Source organism: Aspergillus fumigatus, chromosome 5 (assembly GCF_000002655.1).
Source record: "Aspergillus fumigatus Af293 chromosome 5, whole genome shotgun sequence".
Lineage (NCBI taxonomy): Eukaryota > Fungi > Ascomycota > Eurotiomycetes > Eurotiales > Aspergillaceae > Aspergillus > Aspergillus fumigatus.
The window spans coordinates 949,641-976,627 of record NC_007198.1 but is presented as its reverse complement, the minus strand read 5'-3'; the positions used below and the strand labels follow the sequence as shown (position 1 = coordinate 976,627).

At 50.3% G+C, this 26,987-nt stretch overlaps 13 protein-coding genes across 13 annotated transcripts; 6 read left to right on the top strand and 7 right to left on the bottom strand.

The window, feature by feature from the left end:
* Positions 1–29: 29 nt before the first annotated feature.
* On the bottom strand, positions 30–2,062 carry AFUA_5G03640 (membrane insertase OXA1). The gene is made up of 3 exons (XM_742887.2): positions 1,872–2,062; positions 1,036–1,797; positions 30–967 (listed from the first exon to the last, which is right to left on the bottom strand). Exons 1-3 carry the CDS (start codon positions 1,959–1,961, stop codon positions 308–310), a joined length of 1,512 nt encoding a protein of 503 aa, XP_747980.2. The 5' UTR covers positions 1,962–2,062; the 3' UTR covers positions 30–307.
* A 104-nt stretch (positions 2,063–2,166) lies between these two features.
* Positions 2,167–3,172, bottom strand: AFUA_5G03630 (TOM13-domain-containing protein). The gene is made up of 2 exons (XM_742888.2): positions 2,676–3,172; positions 2,167–2,563 (listed from the first exon to the last, which is right to left on the bottom strand). The coding sequence occupies exons 1-2, from the start codon at positions 2,949–2,951 to the stop codon at positions 2,447–2,449; spliced, it is 393 nt and encodes a 130-aa protein (XP_747981.1). The 5' UTR covers positions 2,952–3,172; the 3' UTR covers positions 2,167–2,446.
* A 28-nt stretch (positions 3,173–3,200) lies between these two features.
* AFUA_5G03620 (uncharacterized protein) lies at positions 3,201–4,930 on the top strand (the record flags this gene model as incomplete). Its single annotated transcript, XM_077804745.1, has 1 exon — positions 3,201–4,930. Exon 1 carries the CDS (start codon positions 3,383–3,385, stop codon positions 4,928–4,930), a length of 1,548 nt encoding a protein of 515 aa, XP_077660883.1. The 5' UTR covers positions 3,201–3,382.
* A 515-nt stretch (positions 4,931–5,445) lies between these two features.
* AFUA_5G03610 (protein phosphatase regulator SHP1) lies at positions 5,446–7,219 on the top strand. Its single transcript, XM_742890.2, has 3 exons — positions 5,446–5,729; positions 5,796–6,184; positions 6,253–7,219. The coding sequence occupies exons 1-3, from the start codon at positions 5,655–5,657 to the stop codon at positions 6,971–6,973; spliced, it is 1,185 nt and encodes a 394-aa protein (XP_747983.1). The 5' UTR covers positions 5,446–5,654; the 3' UTR covers positions 6,974–7,219.
* A 234-nt stretch (positions 7,220–7,453) lies between these two features.
* cfd1 (Mrp/NBP35 family ATP-binding protein) lies at positions 7,454–8,617 on the top strand (the record flags this gene model as incomplete). The annotated part of the gene is made up of 2 exons (XM_742891.1): positions 7,454–7,486; positions 7,700–8,617. 2 exons carry the CDS (start codon positions 7,454–7,456, stop codon positions 8,615–8,617), a joined length of 951 nt encoding a protein of 316 aa, XP_747984.1.
* Positions 8,618–8,949: 332 nt separating this feature from the next.
* AFUA_5G03590 (uncharacterized protein) lies at positions 8,950–10,200 on the bottom strand (the record flags this gene model as incomplete). The annotated part of the gene is made up of 1 exon (XM_742892.1): positions 8,950–10,200. One exon carries the CDS (start codon positions 10,198–10,200, stop codon positions 8,950–8,952), a length of 1,251 nt encoding a protein of 416 aa, XP_747985.1.
* Positions 10,201–10,500: 300 nt separating this feature from the next.
* On the top strand, positions 10,501–11,862 carry AFUA_5G03580 (COG2 family protein; the record flags this gene model as incomplete). Its single annotated transcript, XM_742893.1, has 2 exons — positions 10,501–10,638; positions 10,987–11,862. 2 exons carry the CDS (start codon positions 10,501–10,503, stop codon positions 11,860–11,862), a joined length of 1,014 nt encoding a protein of 337 aa, XP_747986.1.
* Positions 11,863–12,042: 180 nt separating this feature from the next.
* On the bottom strand, positions 12,043–13,112 carry AFUA_5G03570 (mitochondrial 54S ribosomal protein uL1m; the record flags this gene model as incomplete). The annotated part of the gene is made up of 3 exons (XM_742894.2): positions 12,821–13,112; positions 12,189–12,753; positions 12,043–12,135 (listed from the first exon to the last, which is right to left on the bottom strand). The coding sequence occupies exons 1-3, from the start codon at positions 13,072–13,074 to the stop codon at positions 12,043–12,045; spliced, it is 912 nt and encodes a 303-aa protein (XP_747987.1). The 5' UTR covers positions 13,075–13,112.
* A 109-nt stretch (positions 13,113–13,221) lies between these two features.
* AFUA_5G03560 (glutamate--tRNA ligase GUS1) lies at positions 13,222–15,849 on the top strand. Its single transcript, XM_742895.2, has 4 exons — positions 13,222–13,567; positions 13,635–14,758; positions 14,810–14,831; positions 14,942–15,849. Exons 1-4 carry the CDS (start codon positions 13,304–13,306, stop codon positions 15,677–15,679), a joined length of 2,148 nt encoding a protein of 715 aa, XP_747988.1. The 5' UTR covers positions 13,222–13,303; the 3' UTR covers positions 15,680–15,849.
* Positions 15,850–15,965: 116 nt separating this feature from the next.
* On the top strand, positions 15,966–20,900 carry AFUA_5G03550 (putative plasma membrane H(+)ATPase). The gene is made up of 6 exons (XM_742896.2): positions 15,966–16,234; positions 16,309–16,319; positions 16,378–17,888; positions 17,954–18,177; positions 18,242–18,904; positions 18,966–20,900. Exons 3-6 carry the CDS (start codon positions 17,429–17,431, stop codon positions 20,670–20,672), a joined length of 3,054 nt encoding a protein of 1,017 aa, XP_747989.1. The 5' UTR covers positions 15,966–16,234; positions 16,309–16,319; positions 16,378–17,428; the 3' UTR covers positions 20,673–20,900.
* A 70-nt stretch (positions 20,901–20,970) lies between these two features.
* On the bottom strand, positions 20,971–22,323 carry AFUA_5G03540 (NAD(P)/FAD-dependent oxidoreductase; the record flags this gene model as incomplete). The annotated part of the gene is made up of 3 exons (XM_742897.2): positions 22,032–22,323; positions 21,174–21,971; positions 20,971–21,107 (listed from the first exon to the last, which is right to left on the bottom strand). Exons 1-3 carry the CDS (start codon positions 22,255–22,257, stop codon positions 20,971–20,973), a joined length of 1,161 nt encoding a protein of 386 aa, XP_747990.1. The 5' UTR covers positions 22,258–22,323.
* Positions 22,324–23,277: 954 nt separating this feature from the next.
* Positions 23,278–24,566, bottom strand: chi4 (glycoside hydrolase family 18 protein; the record flags this gene model as incomplete). Its single annotated transcript, XM_742898.1, has 4 exons — positions 23,278–24,016; positions 24,076–24,203; positions 24,256–24,389; positions 24,458–24,566. The coding sequence occupies 4 exons, from the start codon at positions 24,564–24,566 to the stop codon at positions 23,278–23,280; spliced, it is 1,110 nt and encodes a 369-aa protein (XP_747991.1).
* Positions 24,567–25,543: 977 nt separating this feature from the next.
* AFUA_5G03520 (uncharacterized protein) lies at positions 25,544–26,758 on the bottom strand (the record flags this gene model as incomplete). Its single annotated transcript, XM_742899.1, has 3 exons — positions 25,544–26,158; positions 26,216–26,541; positions 26,728–26,758. The coding sequence occupies 3 exons, from the start codon at positions 26,756–26,758 to the stop codon at positions 25,544–25,546; spliced, it is 972 nt and encodes a 323-aa protein (XP_747992.1).
* Between the last annotated feature and the right edge of the window lie 229 nt (positions 26,759–26,987).

The window sequence follows — 26,987 nt, the reverse complement described above, 5'->3', positions numbered from 1 at the left end:
GTGTGTCTCGGGTGAGCGACCTGGCATTGGCCGCTGCGTAGTATCTCGCGTTATTTCAAAATGGCAGAAGGCTGTCCATTGCTGGAGGTTGAATCCGAAGCTCTCGTCACTGTTGCAACTGCAGCCCAAGCTTGCTGGCGAAGTAGCCTCTTTAGGATAATGAACGAAGAGATACTGTATTCCAAGAAAATGATCCTATACCGTAGGAGAAAATACAAGAAGATTAAGCGCCTCATATTGTACAGTTGCAGACAGACCGTCACACCTGATACAGTAAAACAAAGAGAGAAGAATTTTACACCAATGCTCACCTTTGCTTGACCTTGAATGCCGAGCGCGCCTTTTCTCTTTCGAGCTCCATGGCCTTCAGGTGAGCCTCGCGGCGAGCATGATTCCTCTCCTCCCGCTTCCAATCTTCTTCCTCCTTCCTCCTCCTCTCATAGTCGGCTGCCAACTTGAGATCCTTCTCGCCAAGCCGAGGAGGTTCGGCGATAGTTCCATCCGCGTTCTTCACAGGGGCCTGACCACGAACAGCGTCCAATTTCTCCGCCGTTTCACGCTTGATGTTCTCCTTGGCTTCCTTCAGATTGTTCAAGGCGCGATCAATAAAACTAATCTCCAAACTATTGGGCGACTTGTGCTGTTCCTGAATCATCTTGGCTCTTTCGGCCTCCAGATGCTCACGAAGTATGCGGATCGACTTGCTCTGCTGCGAATCATCACGACCCGGGGACTGGCCGTTCTTGGGCTGCCTTACAGGGAGGGCGATGTTCATCGATTTTCTGAAGGTGTCAGAGCTGAGAAGGTAGGCTTGGCCCAGACCAAAAAGACCAGTCGTCACGAAATAGAGCTGGAGGGCGCTGGGGAAGAATGCCATGAAGAGAAAGGATAAGGCAGGCAATCCAAACATGAGAAGCCTGCCTAATGCTGTGCCCTGGAGCTGGTTCACGCCATTTTCGCCTCCTTTCTACACAGGACGAAGACATCCCGAGTCAGTAACCAAGCCAGTAGCCCGAAGGATGAACTTCGACTTACCCGGATGCTCAGGTACATGAACAAAGCCGACGCAGCGGGGAGTATGAAGTATGGGTCGGCAACGGTAAGATCCTTCAGCCAGGCGACGGATTCCAGGGTCAGCCCGGGCACCGGCAAGGCTGCCATACCCTTGACGACTCTATAGCAACCGAAACCGAAGGGAATCTGAAGCATGGGAATGAATGACTTCCATGCCACGATACCTTGCTCCTGGTGAAGCTTCTGAATTTCGGCTCGTAGTTTCAACATTTCTATTTGATTGCCTTCCTTTCCACGCATAATCATCTGCTGACGCAGAGGTTCCGTGACGGGCTTGATATTGAGCATTTTGGTCGAGGTGTCCACAGCGCCCAGCGTAGGATACAGGAGTGCTAATCGGAGGAGAATACCGGTTCCCACGACACTTGCCCACCAAGGCAAGCCTCCCCATATGTGGATATGCTCAATGAAAAATTGAATGATTGAGGACGGGCCCCAGCCGTAGTCGAGTCCTAGGTTTTTGAGGTATCCGATGTGCTCAGGGATTGAGCTAAGATCAGCGGCAGATAAATCAGAAAGGTCAGGTACACCTGTATCGGTAGGAGCGCCCGACAAATGCTCACTCGCGGCGGCATCCGTTACAGAAGATGTTGAATTGAATCTTGCGGACATGACACCGGGAATGGAGGAGGCGGGCTTCCATGATATTTTCCCGGAAAGTGTCTGGGTAGGGCCGCCATAGCGCACAGGGAATCTCGAGCTTTGTGGTCTGAACGAAGAGATCTGCAGTATAGCGAGTCAAGTCAGCCAAACGTCTACTCGCTTGCCGCCGGACAAGAGGATATTGGGCGACAAACTGATCGGCTGGAGCGAGGGAAAGGAGTCAAATGTTGTCGAGCAATGGTGGGAATTCCACCACGCCCCTTCAAACCAGCCCCTGCTAGCATTGCAATATTTGGCCACGGGAGATACCGAGTGGTTCACGAGCGACGGCGTCTTAGAGTGAAAAACAACGGCTATATCCGTTGCCGACTGGCGGAGTTTGGACTTTTTCGCGCCAAGATCTGCTTTCTGCCGGGCGGCCGGAGTTTGTTCCTGATTCTGATATCAGAATACGTCGAATACTACATAGGCAACACGAGAGGAAGAGGATTATCGTCTGGGTAGAATATCGTTTGATTTAGATAAATATTTCCATACTCGCAATGCACGGGAAAAAGATGGACCGTGTCTTCGTTTTGCAGAAGTCGAATTGCTTCGCCCCGACGCCGTCCAATCTGACCTTCTGTTGGTGCCTTTTGGAATCTATGTACACATATACGCAACCCATGCTGAAGACACGGGAATGAACAAACAACTGATGGTTCACGAACATTGGATATCAAGAATTTTCGCAGAGAGAAATCTATATTTGGTGCCTGAAAGCGCGCAATCACTCCAATGATGTAGTATCTTGCAGACTTCCGGCTCTAGGCTGGCGCCGCGATGGAAGGTCGCGAATCTCCACGCCTGGTCCCATGGGCCTTGACCGCCGATAAGTAGGGAAGATCTGGACGAGGCAATGATCAGTCCAGTTCCGTTGGAGATGAATCAATGTGCATCGGCGGATATTCACTGGGACACAGACACTGTACCCCTCAAAGCGATTTCATGGAACGTACCTTTGTGTTAGACCAGCCAAGACGAAAAGCAGCCTCATGTGCGAACAATTCCCCAAATCCCAGCATCAACCCGTTGACAAAAGGGAGGATCAAATTGATCGCTGCTCCCCGCAAGATGCCCCAGATCGACGGAGGCTTGTACAGAATCAGGGGCGAACTAGATGCCGACATAGGTGATGAAACTTCATGATTGGCAGAGTATATCTCCGAGTCTGAGGGAACCGTCAGACCCGAGTCGTAAAGCTCGACCCTTGAGTGGGAGTGTTCGTCGGCCATACTGCGGGGAGAAGAACGCCGGTTGACGGGAATCAAAGCAACTCCTTGGAGCTCGTAGACGGTAGAAATCGGACGACTATCGAGAATATACCTGGGACAGTTTGATTCTCCAGTATCCAATCAATATCGCTTGGTGTCTCGCATGAAAAACCGGGTGGGCGAGATAGTGTTGTTGTCGCAACTAGATGATCAAGGAAGCTGTACCGTCTACACCTGACCCCAAAGGGTTATGTAAGCAAGAATAGTAGTTACAGTAAAACCTCGTTATAACGAGTCTCGATATAACGAGAACCTCGATATAACGAGCGCAACCCCTTGCCTCAATTATTTTCCCATGTAAATAACGAGATCCCTCGCTACAGCGAGTCTCGTTAATTTTCCCCAGCTTCCCATACAAAATCTCGTTATATCAAGGGGCTCCCTTAGCTAATATGCCACAAAGGAAGTCTATCTCAACCTCCCAGAAGGTTGCTCTACGTGCTCGAAAACGCCTCTATCCAAAGGCAACACAGAAAGAGCTTCGAGAATGGTTTAAGGATACCTATGATCATACTCTTTCATCTGGTCTTATCTCTGATATTTTATCCCGCAAATACGATTATCTTGATGCCGATTCCCTCCCTTCCCGCGATGCAAAGCGCCAACGCCGTGAGAACTGGCCAGAGCTAGAGAACGCCTTATTTGAGTGGATTATACGTGTGGAGGGACAAATATCTATCTCTGCAGAGATTATACGACAAAAGGCTCAGTTTTTCTGGGAGAAGATCTACCCAGGGCAAGAGATGCCGACTTTCAGTAATGGCTGGCTTCATAACTTTCAAGCAAGGAGGTCAGTAAGATGGCATCGACAACATGGAGAAGAGGGAAGTGTTTCTGCTCAGGCAGATCAGGAGATGCTTGAGATTAAACAGGTCTTGAGTGCTTATAGCCTTAAGGACCAGTTTAATTGTGATGAAACTGGTCTCTTTTGGAAGAAGACTCCTGCGCGAAGTCTTTCAACACGTCAACTTCCAGGTCGAAAGAAAGATAAAGCACGGATAACTGCCCTCTTTTGCTGTAATGCAGATGGCTCTGAGAAGCTACCACTATGGTTTATTGGTACAGCAAAGAATCCACGAGCTTTCCAAGCTGCTGGTGTTAATATACGGAATCTGAACCTTGTATGGCGGAGTAATCAGAAAGCCTGGATTACAACACCAATCTTTACAGAATTCCTTCGTTGGTTTGATAGACAAATGAGTGGTCGAAATGTTGTCCTTCTTATGGATAACTTCTCTGCTCATCAAGCTGCCGTGGCAGAGATTCAATCTAGTGGTTATCCACTACAGAATACCCTTATTATCTGGCTTCCTGCGAACTCTACAAGCCGATATCAGCCTCTTGATCAAGGGATTATCTTCTGCTGGAAGTCATACTGGAAACGATACTGGATTCACTTTATCCTTCAAGAATTTGAGCTCAATCATGATCCAATTGCCTCAATGAATGTTCTAAGAGCAATTCGATGGGGAATCCAGAGCTGGGAATTTGATCTTTCTGGACAGGTAATCCAGAACTGCTTTAGAAAGGCTCTATATTCTCAACCATCATATCAAGAGCCTGTTGATCCAGCAGTTCTGGATGATATAGAGAAAGCATTCTCTCTCCTTAAGGTCTCTACACCTATCCAGGACCTAATGGATATTAATACATTCCTTAACCCAGTGGAGGAAGCTATCCAGGATACTCCTGATGATATTGACAGCCAAATTCTAGCTCAGTATGGGCCAGAGCTTGATGATGATTCTGAGGGGGAGCTTGAGGTTCTACCGCAAATATCACTTGATGAGGCTCTGGAAGCATTAAGAAAGCTTCGTTTATATGAGGAACAACAGGAGGAGGGTGTTTCGACCCTTATATGTGAGCTAGATAAGCATGAGCGTATCCTTTTGGGTCGAAAAGTAAGCCTGCAGACTCAGCGGGATATTCGAAGCTATTGAATATATATATCACTTGATATAACGAGAACCTCCCTATAACGAGAAAATTGGTCTGTCTGGAATATCTCGTTATAACGAGGTTTTACTGTACTCCGTACCGAGTTCCACAATATCAATGTCGGCCAAAAGCCAGCAACGGAGGACTTCCTCTTCCCATATTTCTAGCTTAAATCAATCCTGGTAATAAGGGCATATTTGCTGTCTGAGAATTTGTACTAGATGCAGTTCCATAAGACTAGGATATTTTGCTGACACCCAACAGCTTCTTGTTTTGGTGATAGCATAGGTAATAACCATTGTAGTATTCCCTGCCAATATGTGGAGTTTCATGAAGCGACCATATTTCGAGTTACGGACGAAGCTACCAGGGACAAATACACTTCAAATACAGAAGTCGCAAATTATACCAGGAGCAATAGCTCGAGTTCAGTCAGTCACCAAACACCTAAGGCATCAACATCTACTGTGTACACCGGAAGATCTCTTCGTCCGGATGACCAATCAGGCAACAGTGACGTATCCTCATCAGCGCGGTGTTTGTCCCTTGGCGAAATCGGAGCTCCAGTGATAGTTTGGCATTCTCTTATTTCATTCCCCCGTAAACACATTCATCGTACTCTGATTTCAATATCTGAGTCTCGTGTTTTTCAGAGGTTACATTCTTATTTACCCCAAGCTCAGCGCTCGATCGCTGAACCGAGCTGTCAATTCATATCCTTCCAAGATGGAGCGTAACCCCGCCGAGAACGATGAGGTGGTTTCTCAGTTCTGTGCAATGACTGGCACTCGTCCCGCAGAGGTATATCCCTTCAAGCTAATTCCGTGTGATGCCTGAGAAACTCTTTCGCTGACATCTATATCAAAGGCGCAAGAGTACCTGGCAGCGAATGGGTGGGATATCGAGGCAGCGGTGACAGAATTCTTCGCGGAACAAGACGAAGCCATGCTAGGTGCGAACACGGCTGGTGGTCGGTCTCTTGGAGGCGCAGAATCAGCGGCATCAGCAGGTCGGTCATTAGGCGGCAGCTCTTCCCAGTCCGGAACTGCTACGCCGAAGCAATCTTCCTCTTCATCGCGCAAACCCACCTCTAAGAAGAGATTTGCAACCCTCGGGGATTTCGCATCTGGAGGCGGCGATTCCTCCGATGAAGATGACACAGAGAATCAAGATTTCTTTGCTGGTGGTGAGAAGTCAGGACTAGCTGTACAGAATCCAGATGACCTCAAAAGGAAGATCATCGAGAAAGCCAGAAAGTGAGTCTTGCGCCCACCTAACGATTAAGCATCAAAATTGTGACAGAGTACCTGACTAGTACGTATAGGACTCAGCTGCCGTCTTCTGATGAACCCCAAACGAGACGATCCTACTTTACCGGCACCGCACGCACCCTTGGCGGTGATGACACCCCAAGCCGGGTCATCGAAAGCCCGAGTGCACCTACACTACAGAGACCCCAGCGAGTACAAAGAACGCTTCACTTCTGGGCGGACGGATTCTCCGTCGATGACGGTGATCTCTTTCGTTCAGATGACCCACGAAATGCGGAAATCCTTGACGGCATCCGACAAGGCCGTGCCCCGCTATCGATCATGAATGTACAACCAGGTCAAGAAGTTGACGTCGAGATCAAGCAGCATGAGGAAAAATACGTCAAGCCTAAGCCGAAATATAAGCCTTTCTCTGGAACAGGGCAACGACTTGGCAGCCCGACTCCGGCCGTCAGAAGTCAAGCCCCTTCTGAGGCTCCCGCCCCTAGTCAGCCAAGCGCAGAGTCAGTCAAGCCTGACGTGGATGAGTCGCAGCCGATCGTGACCCTACAAATCCGACTTGGTGATGGGACTCGCCTTACATCTCGATTCAATACATCACATACCATTGGCGACGTCTACCAGTTCGTTTCCGCTGCCAGCCCATCCAGCCAAAGCCGTCCCTGGGTCTTGATGACTACGTTCCCGAACAAGGACCTAACAGACAAATCTGCTGTCCTTGGTGATCTACCCGAGTTCAAGCGAGGTGGTGTGGTCGTCCAGAAGTGGCAGTAAGCTGCTATTGTGGAAGTTATGGCTCCTGAAAGGTCTGTTGTCCACCTCAACCTATAGAAAAGAGCCAATTCCTTTGCAGAGAATCACATTGTGATCTCCTGATAAAATTTGAGTCGAGGACACGATTTATGTAATCCATATATGGACGAGTAAATACGTAGACAATGCTGGCCAAGGACGACTCGCATATCATGAACAATCCTGCGCCCGAGGACTTTACAAGTAATGCACTTTTCCTATCTCTTGCAGCTTGTAGTCGAGTCAAGGGTATCTTATCTATTGACGACATACCTCTTCTAAGAGGTGAATAGTTAGAAAACGAATCTCCTGGATTGATAAGCAGATTTCCCCACATGGCGGGATGACGCAGAAAAAGTAAGTGAACTGCGAAATCGGCCGTTTCGCCATCACCTTTTGCCTCTGTCTCCAAGTCGCAATTGAATTCCTGCAACTTCAAATTTGCCAGATAGCCAGCGAGAAATGCCTCTCGACGGAGTCAAGAACATTGTGCTGGTGAGTAGCGTCTTCCCATGTCATTTCTCCCAGTCCAGCACAAACCCCTCATCACATCTTATCGATAACGGTTTGCTGTCGATGTGGGATGAGCAGTAGATGTATCCATGAGCCGTACTGGAGCAACACAGGCTGTTGTGACTGATTTTGAATTGTGTCTGTTTTGTACGACTTCTCTGGGAATTGTCACTGACGCTCGGCGAATATGTAAAGGTCCTCTCCGGCAAAGGTGGCGTCGGCAAATCTTCCGTTACCTTACAACTCGCGCTCGCACTCTCTCTTCAGGGCAAATCCGTTGGTATCCTCGACATCGATCTAACAGGCCCATCCATCCCCCGCATAGTCGGACTGGAAGACGCAAAAATCACACAAACCCCGCGCGGCTGGCTCCCCGTATCAGTACACCCGCCGGAGAACACAGCACAAGATGGCGCTCCACCACGAGGTGCCTTGCGGTGCATGTCTCTGGGCTTTCTCCTACGCGATCGAGGAGACGCGGTGATCTGGCGTGGCCCCAAGAAGACCGCTATGATCCGGCAATTTCTGTCGGATGTTTCCTGGGGTCCCACGGATTATTTGCTGGTTGATACCCCGCCCGGCACGAGCGATGAGCATATAGCGTTGGCGGAGCAGCTGTTGACGCTGGCTTCGACGGACCCGGCTGTGGCATCATCTATGGGTCGGCCGCGTTTGGCGGGTGCAGTCCTCGTGACAACGCCCCAGGCTGTTGCGACGTCCGATGTGCGCAAGGAGGCCAATTTCTGCGTGAAGACGCAGATCCCGGCGCTGGGTGTGATTGAGAACATGTCCGGTTATACATGCCCTTGTTGTGGGGAAGTGAGCAATTTATTTTCTAGTGGCGGAGGTAAGGTCATGGCGGAGGAATTGGGGATCAGATTTTTAGGTACTGTGCCTGTGGATGTCAAATTCGGCGAACTGGTTGAAGGGAAGATGGTTGTGGATAGTGACTCGGATGAAGAGGATGGGCCTACTCAAGCTCAACAGCCAGAGGAACCTGTCGACAACAGGCCACTTGTTGAGCGGTATAAGGACTGCTGGTCATACTCTCGATTTGAGGAGTTTGCAAAGACATTAATATCTCAGATTGAGAGCGGAAGTGCCGCGAGTTGATATCCTCACTACTGCCTTGAAATGAACAATACTCTTCGTCCTAGCCTCGTTTGTTTGCATTTATATACCGCTATGATATCGTTTTCCCGTCTCGATGGTGCATTGCCATCCGAGTCCATATCTGTCGAAGCTTATCCGATTACTTTCACATTGTTCAGAGGACCTCTCAACCACTGCGCTAGGATAGACGGCACAGCACTGAAAGTTTCTGGTTTTTAACTTCAACGGATCATGCCACGGGAGGTTTGAGAGAAAGAAGCTAAGCAATTCGATGGATTGAACATTATAGAAGGGCATAACCATACGGAATCAATTCCATCAATCGTCAATGTCTAGCATGTGTTCCTTGGCGGATGTTCATTTTGTTTCTCGAGCATGGCACGCAGCAGCTTTTCAGCGGACCGAGGTTGACCGTCCTGAGAAGCGTTCCTAAGCCAGTTGAACAGCGCTTGCACGTCTGTCAGTACAGACAGTTTATCTGTCTGTCCACCATCCCTTGTCGCGGTATCACCATTCTCTGCTGCGGACAGCTGGCCTCGGCGAGAGTCAGAAGGTAATGCGTGTAATGAATGGCCGTTGGCTTGTGCCTCGAGGCGGATCTCTGCTACCAGCGCAGGTGTCAAAATACTCTTAAGATGGTCCTCTGTAATGCACTCGCTCTGCTTTCCGAGCAATGTTCGACCGCTTGAGTTCGGCTTCGACATGAATTCCCTAGTCGCAGGCAATGAATCTGCAACGGGGTCCGAGGTGTTTTCATCGAGATTGGCAGACTGCGCGAGGACAGACAAGCCCTCTGCGACAGAGAACGGCACGAATGAGTGATACCCCATCGTAGAAGGGGGGATTGTAGATGGTCTGGTCTGTTCTAAGTAACGATATTGAGGCAGAGTGGTGTAATCTCGCACACCCATGACACTGTTACTGTCATCGTCAAAAATTATCATAGCATCATCAGGTTGTCTCTCATGGTCCGAACTGGCTTCCTCGACAGTCAAGAGACCGCCAGGGGGAGCCCGAATCTCTCCCAAGGGTGCGATATGACTCCCATACTCGTTGGCCAAACTGAGTTTGCTTCGGCCGCATATTTCGCCAATCGCGTCCAAAGTATTTCGAATTTCAGGCTCGATGGCTCGCAGAATGCCATCAATACTAAAGTCATCTTCTGAGGGAAGGCTTGGGCCACGCTTTGGCGTTCCAGACCGAACTGAGAATGGAAATGACAGCCGTGAAGGCATATTGGATATTTCTCCAGTGTCATCTGTACTTCCAGAATACGCCCGAACCAGTACTGGCTGAGACGCTAACGTCGAGGACCGATTGCCAGAACGATTGGCCTGGCGATTGACCCAGGACGGAGGTCTGTGATTCCCATTGATTTGACGTAAGGCAGTGGTGCGGTATGTCCGTGCAGAGGTATCTAGAGCAACTCTATAACGGCCGGAGCTTGCTTGATGAGATGGACCAACAGTCTCGACTACCGGACGGGAGTGAGACGGTGTGAGCTGTGACCATTTCTGGCCAGAAAGTGAGGGCGATAGTTGGACTCCGTGGTGGGATGACAGCCTGTCCGACCTATAATCCATTATCAACAAACCAGGGTCCACATAAAATATGAAGAAAGTCTCGATTTCTGGTTTGTTGTCAAAATCATCCCATCAGTCAAGGACGTTTCTATCCAAGTGTACTCGTCGCAGCTGTGATGCAGGAAGACGCGGAGGGAATACGTCCACCAGAAAAACCCCGCCCTCATGATGATTCATAGCTGCGGCTGATCCTCCAACAGTAACAGGGAGTCAAGCAGCTGTCAAATCACAGCATGAACGAGACGGGACACGTATCTACGATCGAGGTTCTTGCCCAGATGATCAAACCTGCATTGGCACATGAGAAAGAGTGCCATCCATGTTGGCATGCATCTGAGAGACTCGGTAGACTCCAGCGTGGGAAATTTCCAGGTAATGGTAGCTCCTTCAGATGCCACTTTGCTCCAATTAGTGGGATTTCGAAAAACGACAGATGTAGTAAGACAATGCGTTGGCATGCGACAACGACAGCCATTACTCGTGGTACACTGATCCATCTATTATTACCGGACGGAACAAACCAGCCGAGGGGGCAGTTATGCGGACGGGTCGTTACTGCTACAACCTACCAACTCACAAACATCATGACATGAGTTCTTGACGAACCAACCGGCTATGTTTCCAGTCATTGTTCTCAAGACTTTATCCCTGTCTGCATACTCAATCACCATTAATCTGCTCGAGTGTCCCTCTCATTCCAAATGAACAGGTTTCGTGTATGCAAACACTCCGTGTATATACCCCATTGGCTCGCCCGTCCAAGGCACTGACAGTTCATGCTTATAGTTTGGCGACCCCGAGGAGTCAGCCTCTGATCTTGACGATGATACCTCCGACCTGCCATTCCCTGAGCCTCTCACTCGAGCATCATTTCTCGCCCCCGACTTTAACCCCGCAGACTACCTCTCGTCCTTGACCAATCGGCACCAGAGCCTCGAAGACCTCCGACAAGAACTGCGGAATCTGGACCAAGCGCTCAGTCGGGAGTTGCTAGATCTAGTCAATGAAAATTATGGTGATTTCTTATCTCTTGGCAGCGCATTGCAGGGGGGCGAAGAGAAGGTCGAGCAGGTTCGGGTTGGGCTTTTGTCATTTCAGAGGGAGGTTCAAGCTATACGGGATAAGGTGGAAGCGAGGCAAAGCGACATGGAAAAACTCCTGAATGAAAAGAGGCGACTGACAGGGCATGCGAACATTGCTCGGGCCCTATTAGACTTCGCAGAGCGTGTTGAGGACCTGGAGAAACGATTGATGATTGGTGATGCACCGACCCAGCACCAACGCGAATCGGCCGAGGGACTCGACACGGACTCGGACCTGCTGGACAGCGAGAGTGAGGAAAGTGATGAAGAGGACCTGCCCACTGGCTCGTCTGCAGCTCCGCTAGTGTCTCTGCGGAGACTGGAAAATCACATACAGAAATACGTCTACCTCACCCGACTGGCTTCACGGATTGGTGGTGACCATCCATTCTTACTTAACCAACGACCCCGGTTAGCGAAAATCAGGGCCACGGTGCTCGTGGACCTGAAAACAGCACTTGAGCAAGGCAGTCATGCTGGGGCGAAGCGGGATACGAAAACGATGGCCGTATTGCGACTCTACAAACTAATGGGCGAGGATACCAGTGCAGTAACCGCATTGAAGAACCTGAAGATATAAGCTTTACCCTTGTGCATTGCGCAAGCTTCATTTTGCATAGCAGAGGCGTTCAGGATCAGGCATGAGCTTCTAGAAATATATGTTCTCAGAAAACACCATTATGCACCGTGCTGTTCCCAAAGAATAACATGATCTGTACAATATAAACCCAAGAATAATGGACCAAGGAAATCACATATGTTACAAGCCGGTCAATGAAGCGGTGTCAGGGGAATTGTCGGACTTGAACTCTCCATTTAGACTGAAGCCGGGTCCGTTCGTCGAGCTCAGAACCTGGTGTTGGTTAGCCCTAAGCTCATAATCGCTAATATGAAGTATCAACTTACAACTTCATAGATCTCCTTCACGATACGATCGTTGAGGCTGGCCGCGTCCTTCTTCACCTGTTCAATCGTCGCGCGCAGGTTGTCTCTCAATTGTTCGGGGGAGAATGCCAATTGCCCAATCGGTAGTCGAATAACGGCATCACGCTCTCTGTATACCGTACCACCACGAAGCATCTCAACTCTAGCGGCGACATCTTCAACCACAGTACCTGTTTTGATACTCGGCATCAAGCCTCTGGGACCAAGAATCCGGCCCAACCCGGCTTTGTTCAAGGCGTCCAAACTGTCGGGATGACAGATGAGACGATCAAACTCAATCTTGCCTGCCTTGACAGCATCGAATACGTCCTGTTCACCTACCAGAACAGCTCCAGCGGCGCGAGCTTCCTTCTCGTGTCTTGTTCCAGGAGGGCACACGACACAGATTCGTGATTCGGTCTGGACGGAGTGAGGGAATCGGAGCATGTTACGGATGACTGGCCCGTCACGCTTTGTTTTCAAACGAATATGGATTTCGTATTTGGAGACAGTCGGTTCGCGACCAACTTCGAAAGCGCGGAGATATCTACAGTAGAATAACCAGAGATTAGTGAGAAATGCGAGTGAAGTGCCTCAGCCCAGGCAACATCTACCTTATGGCATCGCAGAGCGAGAATTGCTCAACATCTTTGAGGTCTTTCTGCTTGAATTCCCGGGGACCCTTCTTCTCCTTCTTGCTCTTCGCCTTGGCCTTTTTATTTCGGGCCTGAGCATTGCTCTTGGCTCCTCGGACCTGTTGGTGAAAGCTCGAAAGCAAAGGCGCCATTGTTCTTTGTCGAAGAGGCAATTGACATGTTGAGAGAATGCTCCTTGCCGCCGACGGCAGGATCGAGCCGAAGGAGGACATGGTTTGAAGAGTGGATTGATGCGAGCTTTCAGACTAACTCCTGGGAGACGGAGATGTTTTCTTCTCCGAAAGCTCTCTCTCAGTGATGCGGGCAGGAGAAACGTAACGCCGGCGGAGTCCCTTTTGAGTCAGATGCCCCTCTGTACTATTCAATTTTCGGGGAATTCAACAGCCCACTTGTTACGCTCTCGCAGGTCGATTTCACTCGAGGCGGATTTTGAGGGCCGCAATGTCTCAGTATCAGCTTACTGTGGCCACCAGGGCCAATCAGCCCTATGTACTTCCTGTCCTACTGGTCGCAACTTCCATCAACGAGGCACGACCAAGCCCAGTGATATCGATCACCTATGAGGATACTGCGGTTCTTCGTGAAGGAGACAAGGCCGTCGTGCAATACACTGGAGCTAGCGGTAATCCTATCTTTGGCCTTATCAATGCTGTTCAGGAACTCCGCAAAGACTTCCCCTTCCTTAACAGCAAGGATGAGAAGCTGGTAAGAGGCGCCATGGAGCCTTACTGCTGATGAGCACTGATAAGTGATACTAACCCTCCTTTTATAGGAGAATGAATGGCTGTCTCAGTTGGAAGCATTTGCTCCTCTAGATTTCAAGGCCCTTGACCCTGAATTGCAGCGCCTCGATACCCACCTCCTGCTGAGATCTTTCGTCGTCGGTTACGCTCTCTCGACGGCCGACATTGCCCTTTGGGGTGCCATCCGAGGCAACCGTGTCGCAGTTGCCGCGATCAAGAAGGGCTCACTTGTCAATGTGACTCGTTGGTTCTATTTCTTGGAGGATCTGTGCCCGTGGGCCACATCTACACTGGAGGTCTTGAACCAGGCTGTGCGAGAGAAGAAGGCCGCCAAGGCGAAGGAGGGAGCTAGCTACGACATCGCTCTTCTCAACACTGAAAAAGGCGTGGTGACAAGGTTTCCTCCCGAGCCTTCAGGTTATCTTCACATCGGTCACGCAAAAGCTGCGCTGCTCAACGACTACTTTGCCCACGAGAAGTATAATGGCACCCTTCTTGTCCGCTTTGACGACACAAATCCTTCGAACGAGAAGCTCGAGTTCCAGGACGCGATCATTGAAGATCTTGCTCTCATGGGCATCAAGCCCGACAAGATGAGCTACACCAGTGACTACTTTGACGAGCTTTACCAGTACGCCCTTCAAATCATCAAGGACGGTAACGCCTACGCCGACGATACCGAGAAGGAGGTCATGGCTGAGCAGAGAATGAATGGAAAACCCAGCAAGCGTCGTGATGCATCCGTCGAGGAGAACCTTGCCCGCTTCGAGGAGATGAAGAAGGGTACCCCTGAGGGTCTCCGTTGGTGTATCCGAGCCAAGATGTCTGTCGATAACCCCAACAAGGCCATGCGTGATCCTGTCATTTACCGCTGCAACCCTGCCCCTCACCACCGCACTGGGACGAAGTGGAAGATCTATCCTACCTATGACTTCGCCTGCCCTATCGTCGATTCAATTGAGGGTGTGACTCATGCCCTCAGAACCATTGAATACCGCGATCGCAACCCTCAGTACCAGTGGTTCTTGGACACGCTCAAGCTTCGCCATGTCCAAATCTGGGATTTTGCTCGCATGAACTTCATTCGCACCTTGCTGTCTAAGAGAAAACTTACCAAGCTCGTTAACCAAGGTGTCGTCTGGGGATGGGATGAGTAAGTTTACCTTTGCTTGCAAACGGATTCTTGTCTTACTAACGATGTCAGTCCTCGTTTCCCCACCATCCGAGTAAGTAACATGCCTAGTCATGCCTGCGAATCCCCTTATTCATCCGGCATTTTTTACCATCTCACCTACTTCCCATGTACTGTTAACTTCCCACGCTAATCCTTTCATAGGGCATCCGACGAAGGGGAATGACTATCCCTGCTCTGAGAGAATTCATTCTTAAGCAGGGACCCAGCAAGAACATCACCAACCTTGACTGGACCCTGATCTGGGCGACCAACAAGAAGTACATTGATCCTGTCGCACCTCGTCACACTGCCATTCTCAAGAAGGATATGGTCAAGGCGATCGTCAAGGGAGGCCCGGCTACACCTTACACGGAAGAGAAACCTAAGCACGGCAAGAACCCTGCAGTTGGTATGAAGAAGGTGGTTTTTGGTAACACGGTCATTTTCGACCAGAAAGATGCCAAGAGCTTCAAGCAAGATGAAGAGATCACCTTGATGAGCTGGGGTAATGCCATTGTCCGTAAGATCGAGACCGATCCTACCTCAGGCATCGTCAAGGAGCTGGAGCTGGAGCTCCACCTGGAAGGTGACTTCAAAAAGACCGAGAAGAAGGTCACGTGGCTCTCTACTGAGGGACAGGACCTAATTCCCGTTGAATTGGTCGATTTCGACTATCTCCTCAACAAGGACACCCTGCAGGAGGACGACGTCCTTGAGGATGTCCTGAACAAGAACACCGAGTTCAGAGAGGACGCTGTTGCTGACTGCAACGTCGCTGAACTGAAAGAAGGTGACATCATCCAGTTTGAGCGCAAGGGCTATTACCGTGTTGACCGGGCCTATGTACCGGGCAAGCCGGCTGTTTTGTTCAACATTCCCACGGGCAAGACGGGCAAATAGATGAATAGTTCGATATTTGGGACTTAACGAAGCCACGCATGTGTCTACAACGCTGTAGATATTAGAAGCACTGAAAGAGAATTCAATTTACATTGTTAGGATGCTAAATCGCTGATTTACGACAGGTGTAAGTCTTGTTAATTGCAAGAATACCAGTACTTATAGTTATTTCCCTTCTTCTTTGCAGCAACGATACCTTGATGCTCCCTACAAGGAAGCTTACACAATATGGTCTAAGGTGTGCTCTATCTATACGCCATACTAGCTGCCGCGGTCTGCGCTACCCGCGCCATCGCGCCATCTTCTACTCCGTACAATCTCCACAATTTCTCCCAGCTGCATTGAGATGTGATTCCATGAGAAGCGAAAGATGATCTTCATGACGTCGAAGACTAAACTACCTTACCTCTTGGCCGGACACGAGCCATCCGGCGAGAACCGACAGCGTTGTTCCATGGCTTACTAGTTGGCCTGTGGTCATCGTCTACTTGATCATCTTTTTTCCCTCTTCCTTTCACCTTATTCGCTTGGATCTTCTTCATTGCTTTGTAAGAAGTTCGTCCACTGTGTGCCTCTAGCAATTCGGGATTTTTATCTATGCAACAAGCTAATGGAGTAGGACCTTATAGATCAACGCCAGGTCTGTACTGATTGCCATGACGAGAGACCACGCAGGATAATGAGAAGATTACGTCTAGAACATGTCAAGATCATAGAGAGACATTAATCATTTGAGTTCACAAAGCCAAAAGGGCCCCATAAAAACGAACTATGTTGGGTTACATACAAGCAGCCCGGACCTTTCGGGAGCGCTAAACTGGCGTTGCAACAGGCAGTCCGCTACTCCACAACTTGTGTCTCCCCCTTGGATACTCGCACGGACTATCATCTACAGAGTACAGGCCAGCGTCTCCTACTCCACAACCCTATTGACTTCATCCCCACACACCTCTTACTGAGTCCTATTGGCGGTCTTGGATAGACCTGCCGTAGCTAGAAAAGAAGAAACAAGCTTCCGCCATTGCTTCATCCCAATTCGTCTCTTAACCGCTATCTCCATCGTCTCCTTTCAAGCTTCCGTGGTTCCCTTTGGGCCAATGCCGATGGTATCCCATAGCTGAAGGTCGAGAGATCACAGCAGTGTAATGCTATTTTCGCTGTTTCCTTCGAGTTAGTCCTGATCCTAACCAGAAAAATGACCGGGACGTATGGAATACATTACTTCCTTGGGGACTACCTTGGCGTAGTCTGGAGCTTCAGCGGGATATGCCACGGTGCTGTCTCATACGTCAAGACCGTCAGCAATCGCCGAATCACCAGTCAAGACCCCTAGGTTACCCGTAGTCTCTGACTGGGTTGAAGATACAGCAGCGTGCAAAAGTCCCTGATTAGCCTGTGCTTCGTTCCGCCCCAAGCCAGTCTATACTACGTCAACATTTGCTGCCTTCTGGAAGCCGTTTGCTGGCCAGGGTAATAACCTGCGCCAGGCCCTTACCTTTCAGGAAAATCAGCGATTATCCTTACATCTTTCTTGGGCGCAAAGGGGAGTTCTCTCACTAACATAGCCCGTCATCTACCGCTCTTTTCTCCAAGGCTTTGCATTGCTGCATATTTCGGGGGTGAATTTCGTTCTCTACTTCTTCTAGCCGACGAGAAACCTGACTTTGAGAATTCCTCGAAACTCAGGAACGTCGGTTGCAGGGACTCTTTTGATATCCTCGGCGCTAGGCAGATTGCCAAGGAGCAAAGATGGCTGAACAAGCTCACTCCCAAGGTCAAGGTCAGAGTCAAGGTCAAGGTCAAGGTCAAGGTGATGTCGAACGCGGCCCATCCCGTATCTCTCAACAATCTTCAAGACGTATCTCCCGTGTGTCTTACAAAGAGGATTGGGCGAACCTTGACGAGTATGGCAAGCTTGTGAAGTACGTCTCGACCTACCGCGAGCCTGGCAGGGAGGAGGGTGTCGAGGAAGAAAAAGTGAAGCGAGTGTGGTACGCTCCGTGGAAGAAGCGCAAGGTCAAAGTTAAGCATGTAGATAAAGAGCCGGGCCAATTTCCGCCAGAATGGCTTATTACAGACATTCGTCAAGGCCTGCCCAGCTCGGAAGTTCCTATCAGACGTCGTGTCTCAGGATGGAACGAACTCACATCTGAGAAGGAAAACCCGATCGCCAAGATCCTGTCCTATTTCAGAGGTCCAATTCTCTACGGTATGACATATGACTTCGATTCGTCGAGCTTTAAGTACAATGACACTAATCATTCATCTTCACAGTCATGGAGTTGGCTGTCCTTCTTGCGGCAGGTCTGGATGACTGGATTGACTTTGGTGTCATTATCGGTATCTTGTGTCTGAACGCCTCAGTCGGTTGGTATCAGGAAAAACAGGCTGCCGACGTTGTTGCCAGTTTGAAGGGAGATATTGCCATGAGAGCGACAGTCGTTCGTGACGGCCAACAACAAGAAATCTTGGCCCGAGAGCTTGTTCCTGGTGATGTGGTATGTACCCCACCATAACGTCAGCTGTCTTCTCTTCGGACTACCTGCTGATGCCCCTTTCTAGATCATCGTTGGTGAAGGCCAAGTGGTTCCTGCTGATGCCAAGATTATCTGCGATTACAATGACCCCAATGGTTGGGAAGAATTTCAAAGAATGCAGGAACAAGGCGACCTCAGTAGCACTTCTGAGTCCGATGTCGAGGACAATGAGAAAGAGGGCAAGGAAGGGAAGGGTGAACAGGAGTCCTCCAGAAAACGCAGCCACCCCATCCTTGCCTGCGACCATTCGGCCATCACAGGAGAGTCTCTTGCTGTCGATCGCTATATGGGTCAATTGATCTACTATACCACCGGTTGCAAGCGCGGCAAGGCCTATGCAGTTGTCCAGAGCGGTGCGAAGACTTCTTTCGTTGGCAAAACCGCCTCTATGGTTCTGGCAGCTAAGGGGGCTGGCCATTTTGAAATTGTCATGGACCAGATTGGTACATCTCTTTTGGTTATTGTCATGGCATGGATTCTGGCTGCCTGGATTGGAGGCTTCTTCCGCCATATCCCCATTGCTTCGCCTCCTCAGCAGACGCTTCTTCACTATACACTGTCGCTACTGATTATCGGTGTCCCCGTCGGTCTTCCTGTCGTTACCACCACCACCATGGCGGTTGGAGCGGCTTATCTGGCAAAGAAGAAGGCTATTGTGCAAAAACTAACTGCGATTGAATCACTTGCTGTAGGTTGAACTCTTTACTCCGGAGTGGCTTTGAATAGCGTGCTAAAAGCAATGATCACAGGGCGTCGATATCCTCTGTTCTGATAAAACGGGAACCTTGACGGCCAACAAGTTGAGCATTCGAGAGCCATATGTGGCAGAGGGTGTGGACGTCGACTGGATGTTTGCCGTGGCCGCCCTAGCATCATCTCATAATATCGAATCGCTTGATCCCATCGATAAAGTTACCATTCTCACGCTAAGGCAGTATCCCAGAGCAAGAGAAATTCTTCGACGGGGTTGGAAGACGGAAAAATATATCCCATTCGACCCCGTTTCGAAACGAATCGTGACGGTGGCCACCTGTGATGGAATCAGGTATACCTGTACCAAGGGCGCCCCCAAGGCAGTGCTTTCCCTTACCAACTGTCCTAAAGAAGTTGCCGATGTCTACAAGAACAAGGCGCAGGAATTTGCCCACAGAGGCTTCCGATCCTTGGGTGTTGCGGTTCAGAAAGAGGGAGAGGATTGGACACTACTTGGTATGCTTCCCATGTTCGATCCACCTCGGGAAGATACCGCGCATACGATCAATGAAGCCCAGAATCTTGGAATCAGTGTCAAGATGCTTACAGGTGATGCATTGGCTATTGCCAAGGAGACATGCAAAATGCTCGCACTGGGAACCAAGGTGTATAATTCCGATAAGCTCATTCATGGTGGCCTGAGTGGTGTCATGGCAAGTGATCTGGTTGAAAAAGCCGACGGCTTCGCGGAAGTCTTCCCAGAACATAAATATCAGGTGGTGCAAATGCTCCAGGAGCGAGGACATCTGACAGCAATGACTGGTGACGGAGTGAACGATGCGCCGTCGTTGAAGAAAGCTGATTGCGGTATTGCGGTAGAAGGCGCAACCGAGGCAGCGCAATCTGCGTCGGACATTGTGTTCTTGGAGCCCGGATTGTCTACCATCATTGACTCGATCAAGGTGGCTCGGCAGATTTTCCACCGCATGAAGTCCTACATCCAGTACCGTATCGCGCTTTGCTTGCACCTGGAGATCTACCTGGTGACGTCTATGATCATCCTCAACGAAAGCATCCGTGTGGAGTTGATTGTCTTCCTTGCTCTTTTTGCTGATCTGGCTACTGTAGCAGTGGCCTATGATAATGCCTCCTTTGAACTGCGTCCTGTGGAGTGGCAGCTTCCCAAGATCTGGTTCATCTCCGTGCTTCTGGGCCTGCTGTTGGCGATGGGTACCTGGGTCGTGCGCGGCACCATGTTCCTTCCATCCGGCGGTATCATCCAGAACTGGGGCTCGATCCAGGAAGTCCTTTTCCTGGAAGTCGCCCTCACCGAGAACTGGCTCATTTTCGTCACTCGCGGGGTGGAGACGTGGCCGTCCATCCACCTCGTCACTGCCATTCTGGGTGTGGACGTCCTGGCCACCATTTTCTGCCTGTTCGGTTGGTTCACGAACGAGACAATGCCGACCAAACCAGCCGACTCGTTCGTCGAAACCCGCAACGGCTGGACGGATATTGTAACCGTCGTCCGTGTCTGGGGCTTCTCGCTCGGTGTGGAGATTGTCATTGCGCTCGTGTACTACATGCTCAACAAATTCAAGTGGCTCGAGAACCTTGGCCGAGCCAAGCGAGACAAAGGCGATATCAAGATCCAGAATCTGCTCGGTCATCTGGCTCGGTTGACCGTCGAGTACGATCAGCCCGGTCAGCCTAAGGGCCGCTTCTTCCTTACATCCAGCAAGGAAGAAGAGGAGGCTGAGTAGATGCAATTTTTCTAGTCTGGCTAGGTATAAAGATGTTGTTTTGTATCTGCTAAGGTGGATGTGGTTGTATCACAAGCGGAGATGCGTCCTAGTGTGGGGGAGTGTGAAACAAAGTAACGCTGATAATATGATTTGGGAGGGGCGAGGAAGAGGCTATGGTTGTGCAATAATCAAGTAATACGTGAATGTTGGAAGAGGGTAATGCCATATCCCTCTGTTGCACACTTTAAAATTAAGCTTACTATCGTCTCTAACCGTATAGTACTAATGATATGTAGGTTCATGGCATGCGTCTTGATTAGGCACGACGAACGCGCTCCCATAGCTTCTCCAGATCGCTTCCCATGCGTCTCTCTGCTTCCTTCTCCATGGCCCGTTTAGAAGGCAGAGTCCGCTTGGACACGGCAGCCCGGGATTCCTCGCGGGCCATTTCGACTGTTGATAGGGATCATTAGTAATCTGCCCAAGTTCGACATCTGTAGGGAAAAAAAAGATACATACCGTGAACAAAGACAGCAGCTCTCTTCCCGCTGAACATGGCATGCGGCACGTTGGTGCTCCCATCGCTGTTGGCATCGCCGACAGCGAACACACCTGGCAGGCTCGTCCGCATCCCATCGATATTGGTGTCGATCTTGTTATCCTTCATCTTCAGACCGAGCTCCTTGGGGATGGATGAGCGCTGCTCCGAGGGGAAGTTTGTAATGAAGGCATTGCGGGTGACGGAGGAGCCATCGGCGAGGTTAACCCTGAAGATATCGAACTGGCGGCCCTGGTCATCATAGACGTCCTCACCGTTCTGCACGCGCTCAATGGACTTGACAGTCTCATTGTTCAGCACGATGTTGTACGCCTCGAGCTGCTTCTTCCAGTTGGGGTACTTCTCCGCCAGCTTGGCCTCAGCCTTGGGAGTCTGCGTGCCGTTCACGAAGGCGATGATGTCCGTGTTGAGCGTGTACACTTCCAGCACGCTGCCCACGACGTCGACGAGGGAGCCCAGGATCCCGAAAGGCTGGTCGCGGTGCTCCCACCCGTCGCACCAGGGGCACCAGTACACGCCTTTCCCCCAGGCTTCGTCCAGCCCGGGCGTCTCCGGCAGGATGTCCTTCATGCCGGTGCCGAGGATGAGCTTGCGGGCTGTGTAGGTTTCGCCGGCTACCGAGGCGCGGAAGTAGGTGGTGTTTCGCTCCTCGTCGGTGATGACGCGGACCGAGTCGACTTTTTCGTTCACCCAGGTCGTCTGGTTGTACTTGGAGATTTGGTTGCGGGCAAGTGCGCGGAAGTCGCTGGGGACGGCGCCTGCGAAGACCGACGTTAGTTTGCACAGCCGCTAGAAAGCTGGGAAATGGGGACAGCTACCGTCGTTGCCAATGACATCGTGCATGTTCCTTGTCGGACCATTACGATACTCGCCTGAGTCGAACACGATGTTCTTCCGGCGCACCCGCGACAAACCACTGGCGGCGCTCAGGCCAGAGGGGCCTCCACCGATTATCATCACCTCATAGTCAGTGTGGGGGACTGACGCCGCCAGAGCGACGGCAAGGGAGGAGAAGATGGTGTACAGAAGAGACTTGGGAGCCATCCTGACGATGCGGTAGAGAAGCGATGGAGGAGGAACAGCGACCTGGGAAACTTCTACCTATCCACCCGGGCTCAAGGACCGCTTAAATAGGTGATCTCAGCAGGCAGGGCCAGAAGCACGATCCAAGATACTTAAGTAGGTGGTCGGGATCGCAATCGACACGACGACATCGTGCATCCATCCTTTTCTTTTCTTTTTTTTTTTTTTTTTTTCTGGCTTCAGAGTTCAGCCAAGGAAAGAACCCCAGCTGTAGTGGCTGGCTGGAAAATAGATCGACATCTGCTCGCCAGGACGAGAATTTGAATGTCGATGGTATAGCATAGTCAGCACGGGCGGGTCTGTCATATTTCTTTTTCTTCCTGATATCCACTTTGGTTTACTCATGAGGTTATCCACAGGCTGGCTGGCAGTCTGTATACGTAGTAGCTCCACAGCAGAGTGGTACTGACTATTGAGGGATGATCAGCTTCAATGAAGTAGAGAATGCATTAAACAGGGGCTGGCTGGTACCGCAAGTTCGCAATCGTGTATCCAGTCTACTCCGTAGGGTCGGGGACGCAATACCTGCAGGAAGATCGGCAGGGCTGAATCAATAGTTCGTCCCACCCACCACCAGCTACACATCTTCCAGTAGTCAGCCAGCCTACTTTCCAAGTGAACCTGAGCCCTGTTTGCAAAGTACGGAGTAGACAGAAGGACACCAAAGTGTTTTCATTTGGTCTTCTTAGTGCAATATAGAGTAAATGGCCTGTGGAGAGACAACAAGCACAATATATCTTCCAGGATGATGAACTATTTAGAAGTCGCATTCCAGTTGACTCCACAGTCAAGGCGATAGCCCTATTGACTAAAATAGTGAATATAACTATATACAACCATTCAGCAGTACATCAATCACTTCGAAATGAACATGGCGAAAATAGACATATAAACAGTAAACCCCTCCATGTGCCGACCTTCGACCAAACATGTGCAGGTAAGAAACGTCACAACCGAGGTTCAAGCAACCTCTGCGGACCTTCAAAACCAGCCGTAAGGACGATAGCGGCACGAGCGACGAACGTGGGACGCCGTCTTGCCCAGCGCCTGGGCGACACCGTCAAGGAAGCCCGTGTTGCCGTAGGCCTGGGTGACATCCCACATCATCACGCCGCCAAAACTGCTAAACTTCTTGCTGTATTCGATGATCGGCTTCAGGGTATCTACAGGCACGTAGCCTGAGCCTGCAGCGCCAGTGTTCGCCGGCACGCCCAGGAATACCTTGGCCTTCTTGTTCAGAGAAACCGTCTTGGCCCAGTTGTCCCAGACCTCGAAGTTGAAGCTGTTCTGCTTGCTCTCTCCGGCCTCAAAAGAATTCAATCCGCACCAGTTGTTGTAGAACTGAACGAACACAGCGTCAACGGACACCGGACCGTTGAGTATATCCTTATCGGCAGCGTCAGGGTACGGACATTGGGGTGCAGCCGTCAAGAAATAATCTCTGCGGTGATCGGCATCCATCAATTCACGAAGCCTGTTCGCGAAGGGAGCAACATTACTGACGGAGGCCTCGAAGTCAAAGTCGAATCCGTCTACCGACGCATTCCCGAACGGCCGATGGGCCGTCGCGTTGATGGAGGGCGGTCCAAAGGTCTGCCAGACCAATTCGGCGCCGGCCTTTGCAGCGGGTTCTGAACTGAATCCTCCTTCACTGTATGTGGCCCCGCCAATAGAAAGCAGAATGGTCTTTCCTTTCTTCTGGCACGTCGTAATATCCTCCCTGAATGGGCGGGCTGTTAGCGTTTCCGTTGTAAAAAGGCACAACAGCGCGGAGCTCACCCAATCTGAGGGCATTTGAGAAGGTTGGTATCTTTGAAGAGTGTACAATTGTCGTTCGCATTAGAAAAGTTGACTTCAGGAACGCCACCCTGGCCGTTGATTCTTATGAGAAATGCGAGTTCAAAAACCTAAAGGCATCGTGAGCTGAGACATCATTCTGAGCTTTATACCATCCCATACATCTATCTTAGGGTCTAATGAAGTTTCCATCAGCACATTGACCTGGAAATACCCAAACATGAATGACTCACCATCACAGTAGTATGAAAGACGCTGCTGCGCCAAATCTCCAGTACCCCGGAAAGAATTCTGACCTGCGATCGATAACGCGTTTACCAGATCAATCCAAGATTTCCAGCATCACCCAAAGGCTGAGACATACCCCAGTATACTGCCACGTTCGAGGAAGACGAGAGATCAAGTTTGGCATACACTCTTTCCAGAGAAGCTGCCGCTGCCGTCAATGCAAGCAGTTGTGCTAATAAAGACATGGTGAAAAGGACTGACAGATTGAAGTATTCTAGTTAAAGCATAAAATGCTTGCCCACGAAGTCAAGAGAATGTAGGCAGGCAGTATTTAAAAGATAGGACGGGGCCTGAAGGCAAGCCCCCGAGATCCAAATGCACACTGGATGACCTGACAGAATGGATCTCAGTGCTCAGTCAAGCTATCAGCCGAATGGAAAATGACAGACATACTTATAGCTTCTTATTTGCCATTATTGCCAATGCCAATATCTGTTGACTGAGCCGGTTCCCCCTTCGATTGACCAGACATTCCATCCTCTTGGTGCCTTTGATCTTCAAAAGTGTCAGACTGTCAGCTCTTCAAAACAGAATGCCAAATCATATCAATAATCCTGTTTTTCAGGTATTCAGTGGCCCCGATTGGTACAGATATGGGCCATGGCATTCCAGAGGATTGATTGTTCGGAGGACTCATGTTGCCTGAGGAATGCTGGACTTTCTGTTTCGGGTTCTATGCTTTCAATAACAGTGACCACTGACGACATATGCTGACGACGCCGTAGCTGCGGAAGCTCAGATAGAAATTGATGGTATGGACTAAATGTAGTGCGCTGTTCGTCAGTGAAATGGTGAACGCCGTTTTGCATCAGATCTCCGCCGTCACAAGATCGTCGATTGTCAATTATCGAAGAATCAGCATTGGAGATCGACGCGCTGCTATGCTTGCCTACACGTATGGATTCTCATTAGAGGATATTTCGAGCATCTAGCCACGTGCTGTGCTAGCTGCTTGAGATACTCACAGAATCAGACCTATGACGGTAACAAGAGAGGCATGGAACCGCGCTACCATGCTCCCTGTGATGCTTCCTCGCGGGACATTAGTGGAAAGCGCCGCGTGTAGTTTCGAAGAAAGACTGGGTTATGTGTCTGATATAACTTTTGGCCTACTCAGGATTTAAAAACATATCATGCTTGTAACCCACACGGCCCTAAGAGATCACCGTGGAATGCCAATCACCCTCTCGGCGGCTTCATCGTTCGACATCCCAGGGTCAATGACCCCAGCAACCTTGAGGACGTCCACAACCCCGTCTACAACCTTCCGGTCCACACCCCTTGTACTGCTGGTAAATCTGACATCCTTCAGCCACTCCTTTGCATCTTCTTCAACGTACGTGCATCCCAATTCTCCTGTACCCAGAAGCCTCACGACGTTATCATGGTCGGCCTGGAAATCCTTGATACCTTGGTCCAGCACCTGAAACAATTGCTTCAGTTTCTCGTCATGTTCGGGGTCAGGGAAGACCGAGGTGGACGCGACAATAAGCCAGGATGGCCATGGGGTGAAAATCTCCCCGATCTTCTTCAGTGGCGGGTGCGGCTTGTCCGCGTCCGCGTGGAAGTACGGCTTCGTGGTAAAATGCTCCCACATGAAGAACTCAGCCGCGGGCGTGGCCTGATCAGGGTGCGAGGCATTGTATCCCGTGACCCCATTCCGCAAAGCCTGGAACGGACCAAGGACAGCCGGTGTCAATGAATCAGGCTTCCAACCTTGCTTCTGAGCCAGCACGAAGGACATGATGTGGGAGCCACTGTGAGACACATCAGTCATCTATCTCCGGAGGAACCACGTCCAAAGCAACCCAGCTGACCTTCCGATGCGACTGACACCAACTCTCTTATCCTTCAGATCTGCCACAGTGTGAAGCTCCTCTCTTTCCCGGCCGGTGACAATGGCCCACCGCAGCGGTGTATCAACCCAATGGCCAACCACCTTGTAACCCCCCGAGGCAGCATCCTTCTGAGCCTGCTGCTTACCAGCCAATCCAGCAATCCATCCCTCGGTCAGCCCAATTGCAACATCAATCTCCTTCTCCCGAAGAGATGTGATCATGTGGCCCGTTCCTGAAGGGAATGGAACCAAGGTGGTCTTAAATGGAAGAGAGGAGGCTGCTGGCGAGCGAAGGGCCAGGTGGAGAGGAGCGAGGTAGTGCTCTACATATTGTCAGAGACGGATTCAAATTTAGGTATCGCGATAAATATGCAATGTCAGTCTATTGTCGATTGAGCATATTTTATGTAACGGAATGATGGGCACCACAGGTTGCGTCGAGCATGTCAAACGACAACCGGAGCAGACAATGGAGAAAATGAAGCCCATGACAGGGAAGGATGGCTTACCAGGCACGTAGCCAATTCGGATTGAGGCCATGATTGTAGTTAGTAGGTATGGTCTGTCGCCAGGAATAGGCGAGCGATAGTGATGTTACTTTTTATTTGACCTCTCCCTTTTGACGAGTCGAGACAACTTGAAGCTTGTTTTCCTAAGCAGCGGGGTAACCGCGGGGAGCCGATTGTATCATTAATGGATGAATGGCCCGCACTAGCAGGTATCAGCAGGAGTCACGTAACAGTGGAAGTAAAGCCTGTCATCCGGATCA